The sequence below is a fragment of the Delphinapterus leucas genome, chromosome 14, assembly GCF_059928025.1.
Source record: "Delphinapterus leucas isolate spDelLeu-1000000601 "Yukka" chromosome 14, BTC_Dleu_Yukka2, whole genome shotgun sequence".
Lineage (NCBI taxonomy): Eukaryota > Metazoa > Chordata > Mammalia > Artiodactyla > Monodontidae > Delphinapterus > Delphinapterus leucas.
This window is the reverse complement of record NC_143142.1, coordinates 20,064,367-20,080,371: the sequence shown is the minus strand read 5'-3', so window position 1 is coordinate 20,080,371 and position 16,005 is coordinate 20,064,367. Positions and strand designations below refer to the sequence as shown.

Below are 16,005 nucleotides of genomic sequence, written 5' to 3'. Positions count from 1 at the left end.
AGAATTTCAACACCACTGAAGTGGTGTGCATTGTCTAGCCCTTTCTCCCAGCTTCCCACCCCATGCTTTTATCCCCATTGTACAGAGCAGGTATGATGAGGCCATATGACTTGCCCACATTCTTATACTTGATAAGAGCCGAGTGGGCCCTGGGGACCAGTCCCCCCAACCTTTCCTGCTGCCCCAGAGTCCCTGAGCAGGGAGCCCACCTGAGCACCACCTGGGTCTGCCCGTGCCCCGTCCAGCCTGTCCTCTCTCCCCAGGATCGAGCGATCCACAGACCAGGTCATCAAGCCCGTGAACCTGGAAGCTCTCTCCAAGTGGACTGGCCACATCCCTGGAGATGTGTTGAGGGACATGGCCCAGATCGCCCCCATGCTGGCTCGGCTTGGCTATGACCCCTATGCAAACCCGCCCAACTACGGCAACCCCGATCCCATCGTCATCAACAACACACACCGGGTGAGTGCACATGCACACAGGGAGATGCGTGCTCAGGCTGTGGTGGGGGTGGAGGCTCCAGCTACCCCAGAAAACAGTTTCTTGATTCCTATGCAGCTGGTCTGTTTCTGTCTCAGGGACACGGTGGTTTGTACGGCTGCTTGTATTTCCATTTTTGCTTGGGCCACAAGGAAGCTCAAAACCAACTGGTAGGCTGCCTCTCACACTGTATAGCATCTCACGGCAGGCCCATTCATGCACTAATTCCATCCTATTTCTCTACTTTGATTTACCCTTTTCCCCCTGCTTCCCTGGCTGTTTGTTCGTCTGTTTGTAAAGCACTTCAAGTCTCTGTTGAGACTGGGTGTGAATAAATCAACGATGGGTCCCTTTATTGCCCCCGTAAGGTTTAATTTTTAATTTTATTTATTTATTTTTGGCCCTGCCTCGAGGCATGTGGGATCTTAATTCCCCAACCAGGGATCGAAACCATGCCCCCTGCAGTGGAAGCACAGAGTCTTAACCACTGGACCGCCAGGGAAGTCCCTGCCCCCATAAGGTTTAATATTTACTTCTCAGACAAATGTAAGTTTAGGGTGGTTAAATTACTTTTTAAGTTGTCCTTAGTGTAGGTGGTCAAGGGGAAATGACTTTGAGAAGATGTTTTTGGAGCATAAAAGTAGGCTAATCCTGGGTGTGGAACAGTTACCAAGTCGATATTATTTACATGTCACTGTCACAGCTTCTCCTTCACTCTGGTTGCTGTGTTCTGACTTCCTCAGAGACACGAAGTTAATGAAAATATCTGAAAATGGGACCCAGGCCTGAGGAAGAGCCCTCCTACCCCTTATGTCATTGAGACCCAGAGTTTTAATTTAAGCTGAGTTTGGCATTTCTTTTTTTCTCATTTTTTTAAAAATTAATTCTAAAGTCCTCTGATTCTACTTTCAGAGAACTACTTTGTGTTTGGTCTGTTGAACTAGAGAAGAAAGGGCACGCATCTTAAATTTATTTATTTAATTTATTTATTTTTGGCTGCATTGGGTCTTCATTGCTGCGCGCAGGCTTTCTCTAGTTGCAGTGAGCAGGGGATACTCTTCTTGCGGTGCACGGGCTTCTCATTGTGGTGGCTTCTCTTGTTGCGGAGCACGGGCTGTAGGCGCACGGGCTTCAGTAGTTGTGGCACATGGGCTTCAGTAGTTGTGGCTCACAGGCTTAGTTGCTCTGTGGCATGTGGGATCTTCCTGGACCAGGGCTCGAACCCGTGTCCTCTGCACTGGCAGGCGGATTCTTTACCACTGCGCCACCAGGGAAGCCCGAGTTTGGCATTTACGAGCACATGCTGATTTTAGAAAGTAAACAGTTCTTTTTTTTCTTTCTCTTATTGCCTTATACCTGACTTATTATATTATTGTAGTTTCAGGTGTATGACAGAACAATTTGATATTTGTGCACATGGCAAAACGATCACTACAATTTGAGTCTAGTTACCCACTGTCTGTCACTGTACAAATTTACAACATATGCGGTACAATATTACCGACTATAATCACTGTGCTGTACATTACATCCCTGTGGCTTGTTTATTTTATATTATCTTGACCCCCTTCACCCATTTCACCTCCCCCCCCAACCCAACAGTTCTTGTATTGAATCAGAAAGGAAGAGAGTCATTACTCTTTATTCTCCTTTAATTCTTCAGTGGACTCAAGGAGAAAGACTCCATTTGATGCCAACAAGTCTTTAACATGTGCAAGCTTTCTTTCTTTCTCTCTCTCTCTCTCTCTCTCTTTCTTTTTCTATTTTTTGGCCACGCCGTGCACCATGTGGGATCTTAGTTCCCTGATCAGGGCTCGAACCCGTGTCGCCCGCATTGGAAGTGCGGAGTCTTAACCACTGGACCACCAGGGAATTCCTGCAAGCTTTCTTTTTAACGGAGAGAATTTACTAACACTGAGCGTAGGCGGCTCTGCCCTTGTCCTTGAAATGCAAGCCCATCTATAGGTCTCATTACTTCCTCTTGCCCTGACATCAGTTGATTTTGTAAACATCTACTTGTGGAAACACTCAGGGATCCAAGGTAGATACCCAGAGTGCATGGAGAGCGTAGGTGTTGGCAACCTGGATGTGGCTTATTTTTATGATTTTATTATTTTTGTTTTAAATATTTATTATTAATTTTAATGTTTACTATTTAATAATAGTTATCATTCTTTAAACTGTACTTAGGTGCTTTATATACTTTCCTGTATATATGCTATATTTCATAATAAAAAATTCATTAACGGGATTAGGGACTTCCCTGGTGGCGCAGTGGTTAAGAATCCACCTGCCAATGCAGGGGACACAGGCTTGAGCCCTGGTCCGGGAAGATCCCAAATGCTGCAGAGCAACTAAGCCCATGCGCCACAACTACTGATCCTGCGCTCTAGAGCCCGTGCGCCACAACTACTGAAGCCTGCGTGCCTAGAGCACGTGCTCCACGACAAGAGAAGCCACCGCAATGAGAAGCCCGCGCACTGGAACGAAGAGAAGCCCCCTGCTCACTGCAACTAGAGAAAGCCCGCGCGCAGCAATGAAGACCCAACACAGCCAAAAATAAATAAATAAATATATTATTTTTTAAAATTCATTAACGGGATTAAAAAAGCAGCAGCAACTGGTGATGACCTTGAAATCCAGCCCCCAAATGCTTCTCAGAAGGGGTGGCTGGGACAGGATGAGGGCATCAGAGAAAGCTGGCCTCTCCTTACCTGCTTTTTTAAGCCAGGGGCCCAGCTCCTCTGAAGTCCCTCTAAAAGGCAGAGGCCCCTGGCAGGTCCTAGACTATGGGTCAGAAGCTCCCAGAGCAAGGCCTGACCTTGAGTGTTGTATAAAAAATATTCTGATGAGCAGTGATGGGTAGTAACAGCTGTTTGGAGCTCTGTTGTTTATTTAAAACAGCAGATGTCTCTGGGTTTCTTCCAAAGAGGTTTACTCCCCAAAGAAAAACTCTGTTTTCTACTAACTTATTTAATGACACAAGTGTTAAGAGAACCACAATTCCCTGATTCACTTATTCTCATCCCTAACTGTGAATTTTTGTGACAAATACACTTGTACTACTGAGAAGAAATATTTTGACACTTCATCTATCTATGCAAGTAGAGAATTGATAGGGTCACTTTCAAAAGTGATTTTTTGCATTTCAAGTTTCTGGCTTAAATACCCAACGGTGCAGATTTTTACATTTGTAAGAACTAAATTGGGTTTAAAAAAAGCCAAAAACTTGCTCTAGTTTTGTGACCCTGTGTACTTTTAAAATAAAATCAAGAAAGCAAAAAAAGGAAAAACAAAAACAAAACAAAAGAGCTTTACTCCTTGGGGGTTCCACAAGTTTTAACAAGTGCCAGACACCTTATTTAGTCTTTACAGTGGTTTTGCTGTAACTACAAAGATAAGTCCCCTCGTTGAAAGCCACAAGGGTGTGCGAGTGTGTGTGCGTGCGTGTGTGTGTGTATACTGAAGGCACAGAATGTTCCTGTATTGGATCCTAGGCAGTACACTCAGTTCTGAAATGATCCCAGTGCTAATGAAACTGTCTGTACCTGTGCTGTTCATTGCAGCCACTAGGCTTGTGTGGCCAGTGAAATGTGATGAGTCCAAATTGAAAGCTGCCGTGTAAGTGTGAAACACACACTGGATTTTGAGGTCTGATAATGAAATTGACATAAGACAGATTAATAGGAGACAAAACAAATTTAATATCGTACATACAGGGGCTCATAAAAATAGGAGATTCATAAGAAGGGGCCAAAGCAGGCATCTTTCATACCTTTTAGACGAAGAAAGAATACATTTGTGAAGTACTGATAAGACAAAGACATCTGGGCTTGGGGTAGTAAATTACTGAAGAAGTAACAAGGTTTGTGTACACAGCCCTTTTGGCCCTGATTTCTCCATCTCTGGTGATAAGGATGGCTCTCTACCTCCTGTTGTGGGGAGGGTACCTTTCACCTGGGAGATTTATTCCCTGCTCTCAAGGGCACAAAGGAGGGTCAGAGTGCCTTGGCACCGGCTGCTTCTTAAATAACTTTAATTCAAAATAATGAATATGCCAAAATGGTAGATTTGGGGGCGACCTGCCCTGAACCCCATCAATTACATGTTGAGGTATTAATATTTTAGCTATATCAGGTTAAATAAAAAATACCACTAGAGGGAATTCCCTGTAGGTCCAGTGGTTAGGACTCCATGCTTTCACTGCTGAGGGTCCAGGTTCCATCCCTGGTTGGGGAACTGAGATCCCACAAGCTGCACGGTGTGGCCAAAAAAAAAAAACCCACTAGAATTAATTTCACCTGTTTCACTTTTTTTTTTTAATGTGGCTACTAGAAAATTTTAAATTACAGACTAGGTTCACATTATATTCTATTGGACAGTGCTGGTCTATCCAGTGCCTTGTATTTCGAGAGATAGTGGAAAGGCCTGGAATTTTCTGGTTCCCACGTCAGGGCCTTTGTCCTCTCTGTGCCCTCTGGCTGGAATGCTTCTCCTTCAGAGCGTAGCCTGGCAGGATTTCCTTGTCACTCAGGTCTCAGCACAAAGGCCATGCGTTCCAAGGGGCCCTTTCTGACCACCCATTCAGAAGAAGCCCCCTGGGCACTCCTAATCACATACTTTCCTTGTAGTACTTCCCATGGTTTGATATGTTCTTGTTTAATTGTGTTTGTTGTCACCTGTGGATTGTCTGGCCCTCCCCACTCCAGAACGGAAGCTCCAGGAGGATGGGACTTCTAATTGTCTGGGCAGTGTTGTAATGGCCCCCAACCCCCTCCCCACCCCCGAGCTTAGAATAATGCCGGAATAAGAGGAGCTTATTAATACATGTTTGTTGGATGGATGCATGGATGAGCAGGTGGATAAGTGGATGGGTGGGTTGGGTGGATGGATGGATAGGTGTGTAGATGGGTGGGTAGGTGGACGGGAGGGTAGATGGGGGGCGTGGATGGGAGGGTGGATGGGGGGGTTGTGGGTGGATGGAGAGGTAGATGGATGGGAGGGTGGATGGATGGGTACCCGGATGGATGGGTGGGTGTGCAAATGATGGACTAAATTTTATTTTTTGATCATTTCTACAATAGCAATAATTTTTTCTTTCCTAGGTCTTGAAAGGGGACTATAAAACACCAGCCAATCTGAAAGGCTATCTTCAGGTCAGAAACCCCAGGGGGAATTCTGCGTCACCACTAGCTTCCTCTGTGCCCTTGAACGCTTCACTTCTCTCATATGGTTGATGGTTTGTCCATCAGAAAATTGGATGGGGGTGGGATTCCGGTCAGAGGCTCTCAAGTGTCTGATCCACCTGGAGCGACATCTCAGTAGCCCTTCAGCCTGAGCCCCTTCCTTGTCCCCTGGCTTGAAAGCAGTTGGAGGAACTTAGTGGGGACTTGCTGTCAAACTTTCTGCCTCTAGCCTTAAATTCAGCTTCATTTAAAGTGGCAATTCCTGGGCTTCCCTGGAGGTCCAGTGGTTAAGATTCCGTGTTTTCACTGCAGGGGTGTGGGTTTGATCCCTGGTCAGGGAAGTTCCGTGTGCCGCACCGTGTGGCCAAAATAAAAAAGTATGAAGTGGCAGTTCCCAGCCCAGCACAAAAATTTCATCAGTCTACCAGAAAATGAGGGTCATGTGATGCAGGTATGTGTGCAAATGTAGACATAATACAGTCCTGTGTCCCCACACGCATCCCCACAGGCTGGCCTCCCATGCATCCTGGGCGTGTCCATGGAGGCTGTCCCTGAATCTTGTCAAGAAGAACCGCTCCCAGGACTGACGTAGCATCCTCCTTTTGGTGCCAAAGTGCTCCTTTTTAAATGAAGGGTGGTGATGCTACAACCAGTAGTTTCAGTTCGTGTGTGTGTTTTATTTAACTTGGCCAGGAAAGGTTGGGGTCACGCTATGCTAATCCCCAGTTTAATCATCTAACTCACAAGACTGACGGGTCGGGCAATGAGATTTTGGTCCTTTGGGGACGAGTCCACACTCCCTTTGTGGGAATCAGAAACCCATCTCTTGCCACTGTGAAAAAATATTGCCAGAATTAATCAGCACTAATCTGTTATTTGTTTTAGCCCAAAGAGGATGTAACAAGAACAACAAACAGAAGTGGGGTAAGGGGAATTAGCCACAGTCTGAAACTCTTTTCATTTTTACATACAGTCTTTTTTTTTTGCCCACCTGGATATCCATTTTTATGTTCCTCGCAATTCCATTGTATGAGCTGCTTTGTTTTACTTTCTTACTGTTTTTCCATCTTGGGGGTCTCACGTGGCCATTTCGGATGGCTACATAGTTTTCTCTGGAATCCATTATGTGCCACCAATTACTTAACTGTTGCCCTATGTAATTTTTGCAATATTTTGCGATATTTCAAATGATGTCACGCACCTATCATCCTGATTTTGCCTCTCTTCTGTGGGGCGAGGGCTGGGGGCGCCTCTATGGAATTGTTCCCTCCGAATACAATTTTTTTATATAAATTTACTTATTTTTGGTTGCATTGGGTTTTCATTGCTGCGCGTGGGCTTTCTCTAGTTGCAGCGAGCAGGGGCTACTCTTCGTTGCGGTGCGTGGGCTTCTTATTGCGGTGGCTTCTCTTGTTGCGGAACACAGGCTCTAGGCTCACAGGCTTCAGTAGTTGTGGCACTCGGGCTCCGTAGAGTTGTGGCTCACGGGCTGTAGAGCGCATGCTCAGTAGTTGTGGCACGCGGGCTTAGTTGCTCCGCGGCATGTGGGATCCTCCCAGACCAGGGCTCAAACCGGTGTCTCCTGCATTGGCAGGTGGATTCTTAACCACTGCACCACCAGGGAAGTCCCCAGATACATTTTTAAGGAGTGGAATCAGAGAATGGAAGGGTCTTTTTTTTTTTGGCCGTGCGGCATGTGGGATCTTAGTTCCTGGACCAGGGATCATACCCGTGCCCCTTGCAGTGGAATCGTGGATTCTTAACCACCGGACCACCGGGGCATTCCCCATGGGAGGGTCTTTTTTGAGACTCTTGAACTACAAGGTTAAAATTGCTTTACAGAAGAGTTGGACCCGTTTACACTCTCCTGCACTGTGTGGCGTATTCAAGCTGGCCTGGGACTGTTTTTTGCTCTCTTAGGAGCAAAATGTAGAGGAATAGCATATGCTCCATCATCGTGAGCAGTCCCACCCTCTGGAGAGCTGACCCACAAATTACGTCAAACCCCTACTTTCTGCCCTTTTCTCCTCCACTGTCCCCCACTGTGCACGTGATCTCCTGCAGGATATTGCAAAACTTGGAAACAATCTTAGGGCAACAGTTGAGTAATGGTGGTGTGTACATTGTATAGAATATTATGTAGCCATCCAAAAATGGTAATCGTGAAACCCCAAAAATAGGAAGATAGGAAGCAAGCAAAACAAAGCTGCTCACACGTTAGAATGGCAACTCATGCAAAAATGTATACTCAATCCCTAAACTCCAAACACCCTCTCCTTTCCAGGGCTTTGCTAATCCCTGTGCTGGGAATGCTTTTCTACCCACATCCGTGCATGGCCGGCTTCGTTTTCATCTTTTAGCTCTTTGCTTATGGGGTGTTTTCCAACACCAACAACTAATTCTCTGATTATCTGGACACCAACTAGGTGTTGCGTAATTCAGTTCAATTCTGACACTGATTTCCGGAGATAGCCTCTGACCCCACAGGTTAAGGGCCCAGTCCCACAAAAGTGCCCCCACTTCAGATGCCCAGGCTACCTACCTTTCTGCCCAGCCAACTACACGTTTGCGGGGTCCCCATGCCCCACCCCCACTCAGGTTTGGTAATTCACTAGAACACCACACAGGACTCAGGAAAACACTTTACTTCCTAGATCACCAGCTTATCATAAAGGCTGTAACTCAGGAACAGCCCAGTGGAAGAGATGTGTAGGGCGAGGTATGGGGGAAGGGGCGTGGAGCTCCCATGCCCTCTCTGGGTGCACCACCCTCCCGGCACCTCCCTGTGATCTCCCACCCCGACTCCCTGAACCCTATCACTTATGGATTTTTATGGAGGTTTCATTAAGTAGGCATGGTTGATTAAATCATTGGCTGTTGGTTATTAACCTCCAGCCTCCTCCCTTCCCCAGAGGTTAGGGTGGAGGGCGCTGAAATTTCCAGCCCTTTAATCATGCCTTAGCCTTTTTGGTAACCAAGCCCACATCCTGAAGCCAGGGGCCCCCAGCCATCAGTCACCTCATTTGCATACAAAAGATGCTTTTTCTCACTAGGGAGATTCCAAGGGTTCTAGGAGCTTGGTGCCAGGAACCCAAGGGCAAACACATGTAGGTTTTTCATTACACTCCACCTTAAATGTCATCCCCCTGTAGTGGCCTCTCCGAACCACTTTATCGGAAGGAGCCCCAACACCAGTCACTCATATCAGCCCATTGTATTGCCTGGACTTAATAGTGTCTTACGGATATGTTTGTGGAGCAGGCTCTCCCCACTAGAATGTGAGCTGGGTGGGGATAGGATAGGGTCTATCATGTTCACAGTAGCCCCAGCACCCGACACATAGTAGGTGTACGGTAGCTACTCGGTGAGGAGTGTGCCCGATTCAGTGATGCTGAGGGCTGAACCTCAGGGCAGTGAGGCCCTGGTACCACCACTTGGCTGTGACCCTTCCTCTGTGTGTTGCCTTCCTCCAGGTGAACCAGAATAGCACCTCTTCCCACCTAGGAAGCTCATGATTTCCAGGTAGGCCTGCGGACTTTGCCGGGACCTTCCGACACTTCTGAGCCCAGGAGTCACTTTTCTGAAAAGCTTGTCCTTCCTGAGCCTCCCTGGGGAGGAGTGGCCACCAAGGTGGGCTGACCCAGCCCCATCAGGAGGTTTCCCTGGCCCCAGCCTGGGGAGCTACTTATAGAATCAAGGCTTAGTCTCCTAGCTCTGGATCGGGGGTGTGGGCAGGGATCAATGCTGAACCAGCCAGAAAAAGGTTTATCTGGCATTGGGGAGGGGGTACAGAGGACAGGTGTGATGGGGGGATTCTAGAACCATTTTGCACAGAATGCTGTCTGCCAACCCAGCTTCTATAAACAGCATCAGGTTGGCCCAAAGCAATTAATGTTGTAATAATAGTCGCAAGCAGTTCTGGTCTAAGAATAACCCCTACTGCACTGGGCTGAGTGCTCTTCCTGTGTTACTCCTTTAACCCTCAGCATCCCTGGGAGGCAGGTGACATGACTGTCCCATTTTATGTAGGAGAAAACCAAAGCCCAGAGAAGGGCGTTGATTGGCCTAAGGCCACAGGGCCACCAAAGGTCATCTCCCCCAGAGTTTGCTTTTAACAAACGATTTTAAGTGCATATTTATCCATCCATGTTTTGCCAAGGGGCAGGGAAACAGGTTCTGAACTTGGGAAGTCAAAGATTTAAGGACTCACTCGAGGTTCAACTCCTGTTGGCCTCTGTTTTCCCCATCTGGAGAATGGGGATTCATCACTGTCCGCCTCCAAGGGTGGTCGTGAGATGAAGTGAGCCGGCCCGGGTGGGAGCGCTGGGACCTCGCGGCAGACGTGGGCCCTGGAGTTAAGGCTCCAGCGAGTGAGCTCACTTCCTTATGCTCCCCAGCCTCTCTGATCAGGCTCAGGGAAACCTGGGGGAGTCAGAGAGGCCAGGACCAACTTGCCTGGGTATTTGGCCTATTCTTTTAAACTGTAAAAGAGCTTCTAGCCTCTAGTCGATGTTTAGTTTCCTTATCTTATTTTTAAATAATCAGCATATTTTTTCATTTTTCTTGAAATCCACTTTGCACCAGCCCACAAGGCTGGAGACACGAAGTCACCCTGACTCTCAGCATTCCCATCTTGAGTTGTGCTAAGATCCAGGACTTCCGTTTAATTCCTAAGAAGTCTCACGTTGAAAGCAGTCTTTTTCCAAGTTTTTCCCCAACTCGATTTCCCTCTCTCTCTTTCTGCAGGTTCATTAGTAGAATCCTGAACCTTCTCGTTGACGAAAACCAGATCTATTTCTCGCTTTACTCTTTAGATGAGGGCCCAGAGACAGGGTACTTTAGCTAATCATTGCCATCTGCTCTTCATAAATCAGAAAAGTGATATCTTTGAGGTCAAGTGGCGACAGGTTGAGATGTGGGTAAGGACCCAAGAAACATTTTTAAAGGTAAATTCTCTCCAGCCATCTGGATGCTATAGAAAATCTCACATGCTTACATGAATGCATGAAGACCATCTGTCCTGCAATCACACATATAAATATACAAGATCTGTTTCAGAATTGCGACTCTGGGCCTAACACCCGTTTTCTCCCCTTTCAGATCTTTGCAAGTGGCTTTGTTGCCAGAAGAGAAGAAACTTTGCATTTGAGTGGAAATCGGACCTCAAATCCAAGCATATTGCTTGCTATTAATCGCCAAAACAGGACTGCTCACGAGGAATCTATTTGCATATGGTTGCAAAAGCTGAATCATTGAAAACTTAACCTTGAAACATTCTATCTTAGGATAGTCTGGGGTAGAGAACCAAGAGTGTGGAGGTAGTCCGGCTTTTGAAACTTAGGTATTTTATATTTTTCCCCTCGAGAAGTTTTTTTTAAGAAATGGATTTGCCATCCTCCTTAATTTGCAGGACTGCCTTGGTGGCTTTGTTTGCTGGGACAAGGCCCACCACTCGTGCCTCTCCTGTTGACCCTTACTTTTGAATTCAAAGAATCTATTTAAGAATTTAATATATGAGACTTTCTTTGATTCCTCCTCAGTTTTACTCACAGAGAAAAATATATATATATATATTATTTGAATAAACTGAACAGGGACTCATTTGTCTGTGCCTTACTTTACAGAGTGAATAGATTTTTTTCTTCCATGTCTAGTGTTGTCAGGTGGATTGATGATGAACAAAGGCTGGAGAATAGGTCCACACAAGGGCACAGCTGAACTCCTGTGTCAGGGAGCCCCGAGGCCACCCTTGGGTTTGGCGATTTGCTACAAGGACTCACGGAACTCAGAAAACCTGGTGGACTCACAGTTACGGTTTATTACAGCGAAAGGATACGGATTAAAATCAGCAAGGGAAACAGGCGCATAGGGCAGAGTCCAGGAGAGCCCAGGCACAAGCTCCCAGATGTCCTCTCCCACTGGAGTCTCACAGACACGCTCGATTCTCCCACCAACAATGTGTGACAACATGTATGAAGTATCGCCAGCCAGGAAGGCTCACCTGAGGCTTAGTGTCCAGCATTTTTTACTTGGCGTCAGTCACAAACGTATGCAGCAACTGACCATAGTTACTTGGTCTCCAGCCCTTCCAGGGGTCAAATGATACAGTGTGATCCAAGACCCCCCATAAATCACATTGTTAACATAGACTCTGTGGCCTGTTGTGGTCCAGGGTCCTAGGTATTCGAAGGCACTCCTTCTAGTGAGGACATCCCAAGGGCTCAGAGGTGAGCTCCCAGGAGCTGGTCCAGGCTGGTCCTTTGTCACATGCAGGGTCTGTTGGAACTCTCCAAGCCTGCTGACTTCATCCTTGGCTGCTCAAATGCTTAGGGATCAACCAGGCCCAGAATAGTTTGCTATCCTTTAAGGGTTAACTGTTTTACCCACACTGCCTTGCCTTAGCTCTCATTGACAGTAGTGAGGCTTTGGGGAGGTAGTGAGGCTCACAGTGGCGTGGGGTATGGAGTTTTGGAGTCAGGCCGAAGTACCAGCTGTGTGGTTGGCTCCCCTGTTTCTTCATCTGTAAAATGAGGAAGGTAGAACTTCCTGGGTTTATTGGGAGGGGCCGATGGGTGACGTGGGCTGTGGTGCCTGGTGTGTGATGAGCCCGCAGTGTGAGGCAGCTCTTGTCTCTCCTTGTCTTGAGACAGAGGTGGGCTGGGTAGCTGATGGAGTCATGGACACAGGAAGCTCATGATCACCCCTCAAGGGTTAGCAGAAGACATCCGGCCTCATTCACTGCTCTACACATCTATTGCTGCATGACTCAACAGCCCCCAGCTTCGTGACTCAAAAGCATTTATTGTTGAATCTCTCAGTTCTAGGAGTCAACTAGAGCGAGCTCAGTGGTTCTCACAGTCAGATGGTGGCTGGGGCTTCTGTCCACTGAAGGCTCCTGCAGTCACATGTCTGGTGCCTGGGCTGCGGATGGTTGGAGGATTTGGAGGCGTCATTATCATGTAGCCTCTCCACACGGCGAGCCTTGACTTCCTTGTAGCATGGTTAGGCAGACTCCTTATATGGCGGCTGGGCTCCCCCAGAGTAGATGCCACGCAGTTAAGGGATATGCCTGGAGCTGGTGCAGTGTCACTTCACCTCACCTGTGTCCTTTTGAGGACGCTTGCTTTACAGATAATGTCCCAGGCCTGCAGAACCTTGTCCCAGCTTGCTATCTAAGGATAGTGTTCACAAATTCTTGGAAGATAAGTAGGGTAGAAACCATCTGTAAGAAACACTTGAAAGGAAACCAAATTTGCTAATCTCAGTTGATCTGGATCTTCAATTCTGCCAAGTTCAGGACATGATATATATATTTTTTGAACAAAACTCAAAATAAGACTAAGCCATGTGCAACTGTAGAATGTCAATGTCCCAGAAAAGGTACTTGTGCTAGGCTTTAAATATATCATCTTTGAAATGCCACTTACAGATTGTTTCTATGGTACCAACCTATTTAAAGTTGTAACTGAGTGAGGATCCCCCCCCGCCAAATCTTTTGAAGGCAATACGGAAACAGTGCTGTACGGTGTGAGCTGCCTAAGGGGTGATTAGGAGTGTGGATTCGGCTTAGAAACGACCTTGGAAGGTTGAGGAATCGAAGAGATGACATATGCAGAGGTCTTTGTGACCCTGAACAGACAGTAGTCACCCTATAAGTATTAGCTCAAGTAAGTGGACAGAAATGATGTGGGTGGGTGCACGCACCGGGTAGCAAAGAAAGGACTGGTCTGACTGTGTCCTTCAGTCGTCTGTGTGTCCCTGGTACCTCCCCTGTGGCATGGCCTCCTCTGTTGCCTCTTCTGTGAGAAGGGAGGGCTGGACCAATGATTGTCCGAGAGCCCTGCCAGGCTTCTGCTGAGGGACCTTATTGCCTGGCAACCCCCTCCTGGGAAGGCTACATGTCTGAGCACCTCATTGGGAATCTAGACATGGGCCTGGATGTCCCTGGGTCCCAAATCAAGGGTTTATCTGGGCAGTGCCAGGAGACCAGGCTGGGTATGAGATCATGAAACTACACCTCTGGCCACCTCTCTCCTTTCTTTTCCTGAGGCTGTGCATTTGAGTCCAAATATCTGGAAAAACCACTATCTTTGAGGCTAGAGACCATCTATGCAGAGAGATGAGACTGGGTCTTTTAAATGAAAATAGCCACAACCATTTAAGAGATCTTACTATGCCAGGGGCTTTACATGCATTAATTAGCCTTCCCCCTTTTTATTTTGGTCCTGGGAACAACCTTTTTAGAGCAGTGCTATCTTTATCTCCATTTTAGAGGTGGGAAAACTGAGGTGTAGAGAAGCAAAGCAACCTGCCCCAGGTCCCCTATCTAGGAAGCAGCAAAGTGGAGATTTGGATCCCTAAAGTTTTACTCCAGAACCTTCACTTTTAAAAAATTCTAAGTACATAGAGAAAACATTATTTCTCTTAATCATTTGAGACTTAGTTGCCTATGTGATGCCCCTCCACCCTGCACCAAATACTTTAGTATTTCCAACAAACAGTGACATTCTCCATCGTAACCACAGGACAACCATCAAAATCAGGAAGTGAACATGGACACATCACTACCATGGAAACCTCAGCTTACCCCATTTAAGTTTTGACAGCTGCCCCAATAACTTCCTTTATAGCAAAAAGATCCAGTTCAGAGTCATGTGTTGCATTTAGTTGTCATGTCTCTTCAGTCGCCTTCAGTCTGGAACAGTTGTAGGGTCTTTCATTTTCATGACCTTGGCACTTTTTTTTTTTTTTGACCTTGGCACTTTTGAAGATGACAGACTGGTGGTTTTGTAGAAGTCCCTTTCATGGGGTTTGTCTTCTGTATCCTCATGACTCCATTCAGGTTATGCAGCTTGGCAGGAAATCACAGGAGTGATGCTTCCATCTTCTCAGGACATCCTATCACGTGATTCCCATTTGCCCCATTCTAGGGGACACACACTTGATCAGAGCCTGTATTCTCAATGACCCCACAACCATCCAGAAGGTTTCCTTTTCCAGAAGCCACATGGTAGGGTCCATTTGGTGAAACAAATCCACTAGCATCCGTCTGTCAAGAGCAAAGTAACTCAGATCCATAAAATCTGCTGTAGAGCTATGGACATAGCTACTGAGAAGCCAGGCTTATTTTTATTTTTGACTTTGACTTATAAATAGAAGCATACACATTTTCAGGCCCAGGCTCAACATGGTTTATCTTGTCTCCGTGTTTCCCTCACTCTGCTCCGTAGTAGACTTTTCAGTCTGTAAGACTCTCTCCCCCGCCTTCTCCTCTACTAAAACCTCACTTTCCAGATTCTTTCCTGAGTACATACTATGTGTAAGTGTGTGTCTATGTGTAAGGCACATGGACTGGACATGTCACTGGGATACAGAGACCATTAAGTCACAGTCCCTGTTCGCAAGAGGCTGGCATGTAATTGGCTTCATGTAGGTTCTCATTTAATTAATAACAACCATGGGAACTTAGACCCAAGTCTTTTGACTCCAAGTCCAGTGCTCTGTGTATACTCTAACAATGCCTCCTGGATCTTTTCATCTTAGAGAGAGAGTGAGAGAAAACAAAGCAAAAATTAGCAGCTAACACTCTCTAAGCACCTGTTACGTACCAGGTACAGTTTTAATTGCTTACATATTTTATCTCAACCGTTTGCAGAAGAGAAAACTGAGGCTTAAGATGTATGTATGTAATGCCTTGCCCGAGGTCCACAGTTGGTAAGTGGCAGAGCTGAGACCAGAACTCTGGAGTCTGTGTACCCACACAGAGTCCAGAGCTGGTGAGGGATTCCCTGGGAGTGCCTGGTGCCTATTTGTTCCCTGGATCCCTGGAGCCTAGCACAGTGTAGGCCCTCAGTACATTTTTATTAGATCATTGAATGGATTTATTTGCCAACCTGTTGGAAAGGAAGAGAATGGAAAGATTTTCTGGCGGGAATACTTGGGAATTCTAGAGTTTGCCCATTCATTCCTTCACTCCCTCAAACACCTGTATAAGGCAACTGATCTGTGCCAACGACAGTGCTTATGCTGAGAGACCCAAAGATCCAGGAGACAGTTTTGACCTTCATTATTTCTATTTGAATGCCATGTCTCGTCCCCACCTCTAACTCGCCCCCCGCCCCCCGCAAATGTCTCACACACAGCTATCCCATGAGCTACTCCTATATCCCCATTTTGCAGATTTAGAATCTCAGGCTGGCAAAGGAGTCTCCCTAGGCTAGGGTGGCTTGACGACGTCCACACCCGTCGTCACAGGCTGGGCGTCGCCCCGAAGCGGGCGCAACAGGGAAATCAGCCCTCCTCCATTCCGGGCCCTGAAAACCCTCCCTGGTAGCTCAGC

General features: G+C 46.8%; 1 protein-coding gene across 10 annotated transcripts in view; it reads left to right on the top strand.

Moving 5' to 3' along the window:
• Nucleotides 1-11,267, top strand: part of TPST2 (tyrosylprotein sulfotransferase 2) — a 56,286-nt gene extending 45,019 nt beyond the window's left edge. For 6 of the 10 annotated variants that reach the window (XR_016387528.1, XR_016387526.1, XR_016387527.1 and 3 more), the window contains 5 exons: nucleotides 264-462; nucleotides 5,586-5,636; nucleotides 5,979-6,117; nucleotides 9,140-9,188; nucleotides 10,767-11,267. Coding sequence is in view for 4 of the 10 variants with exons in the window: in XM_089894629.1 (XP_089750755.1) it covers nucleotides 264-462; nucleotides 5,586-5,636; nucleotides 5,979-6,101 (373 nt within the window). In the remaining 6 variants the exon portion in view is untranslated. Of the gene's footprint in view, nucleotides 1-263; nucleotides 463-5,585; nucleotides 5,637-5,978; nucleotides 6,118-6,551; nucleotides 6,591-9,139; nucleotides 9,189-10,766 lie in introns of those variants that run through there. The other 4 variants (XM_022551069.3, XM_022551071.3, XM_089894629.1 and 1 more) reach the window with 4 other exon arrangements.
• The last annotated feature ends 4,738 nt before the right edge of the window (nucleotides 11,268-16,005 follow it).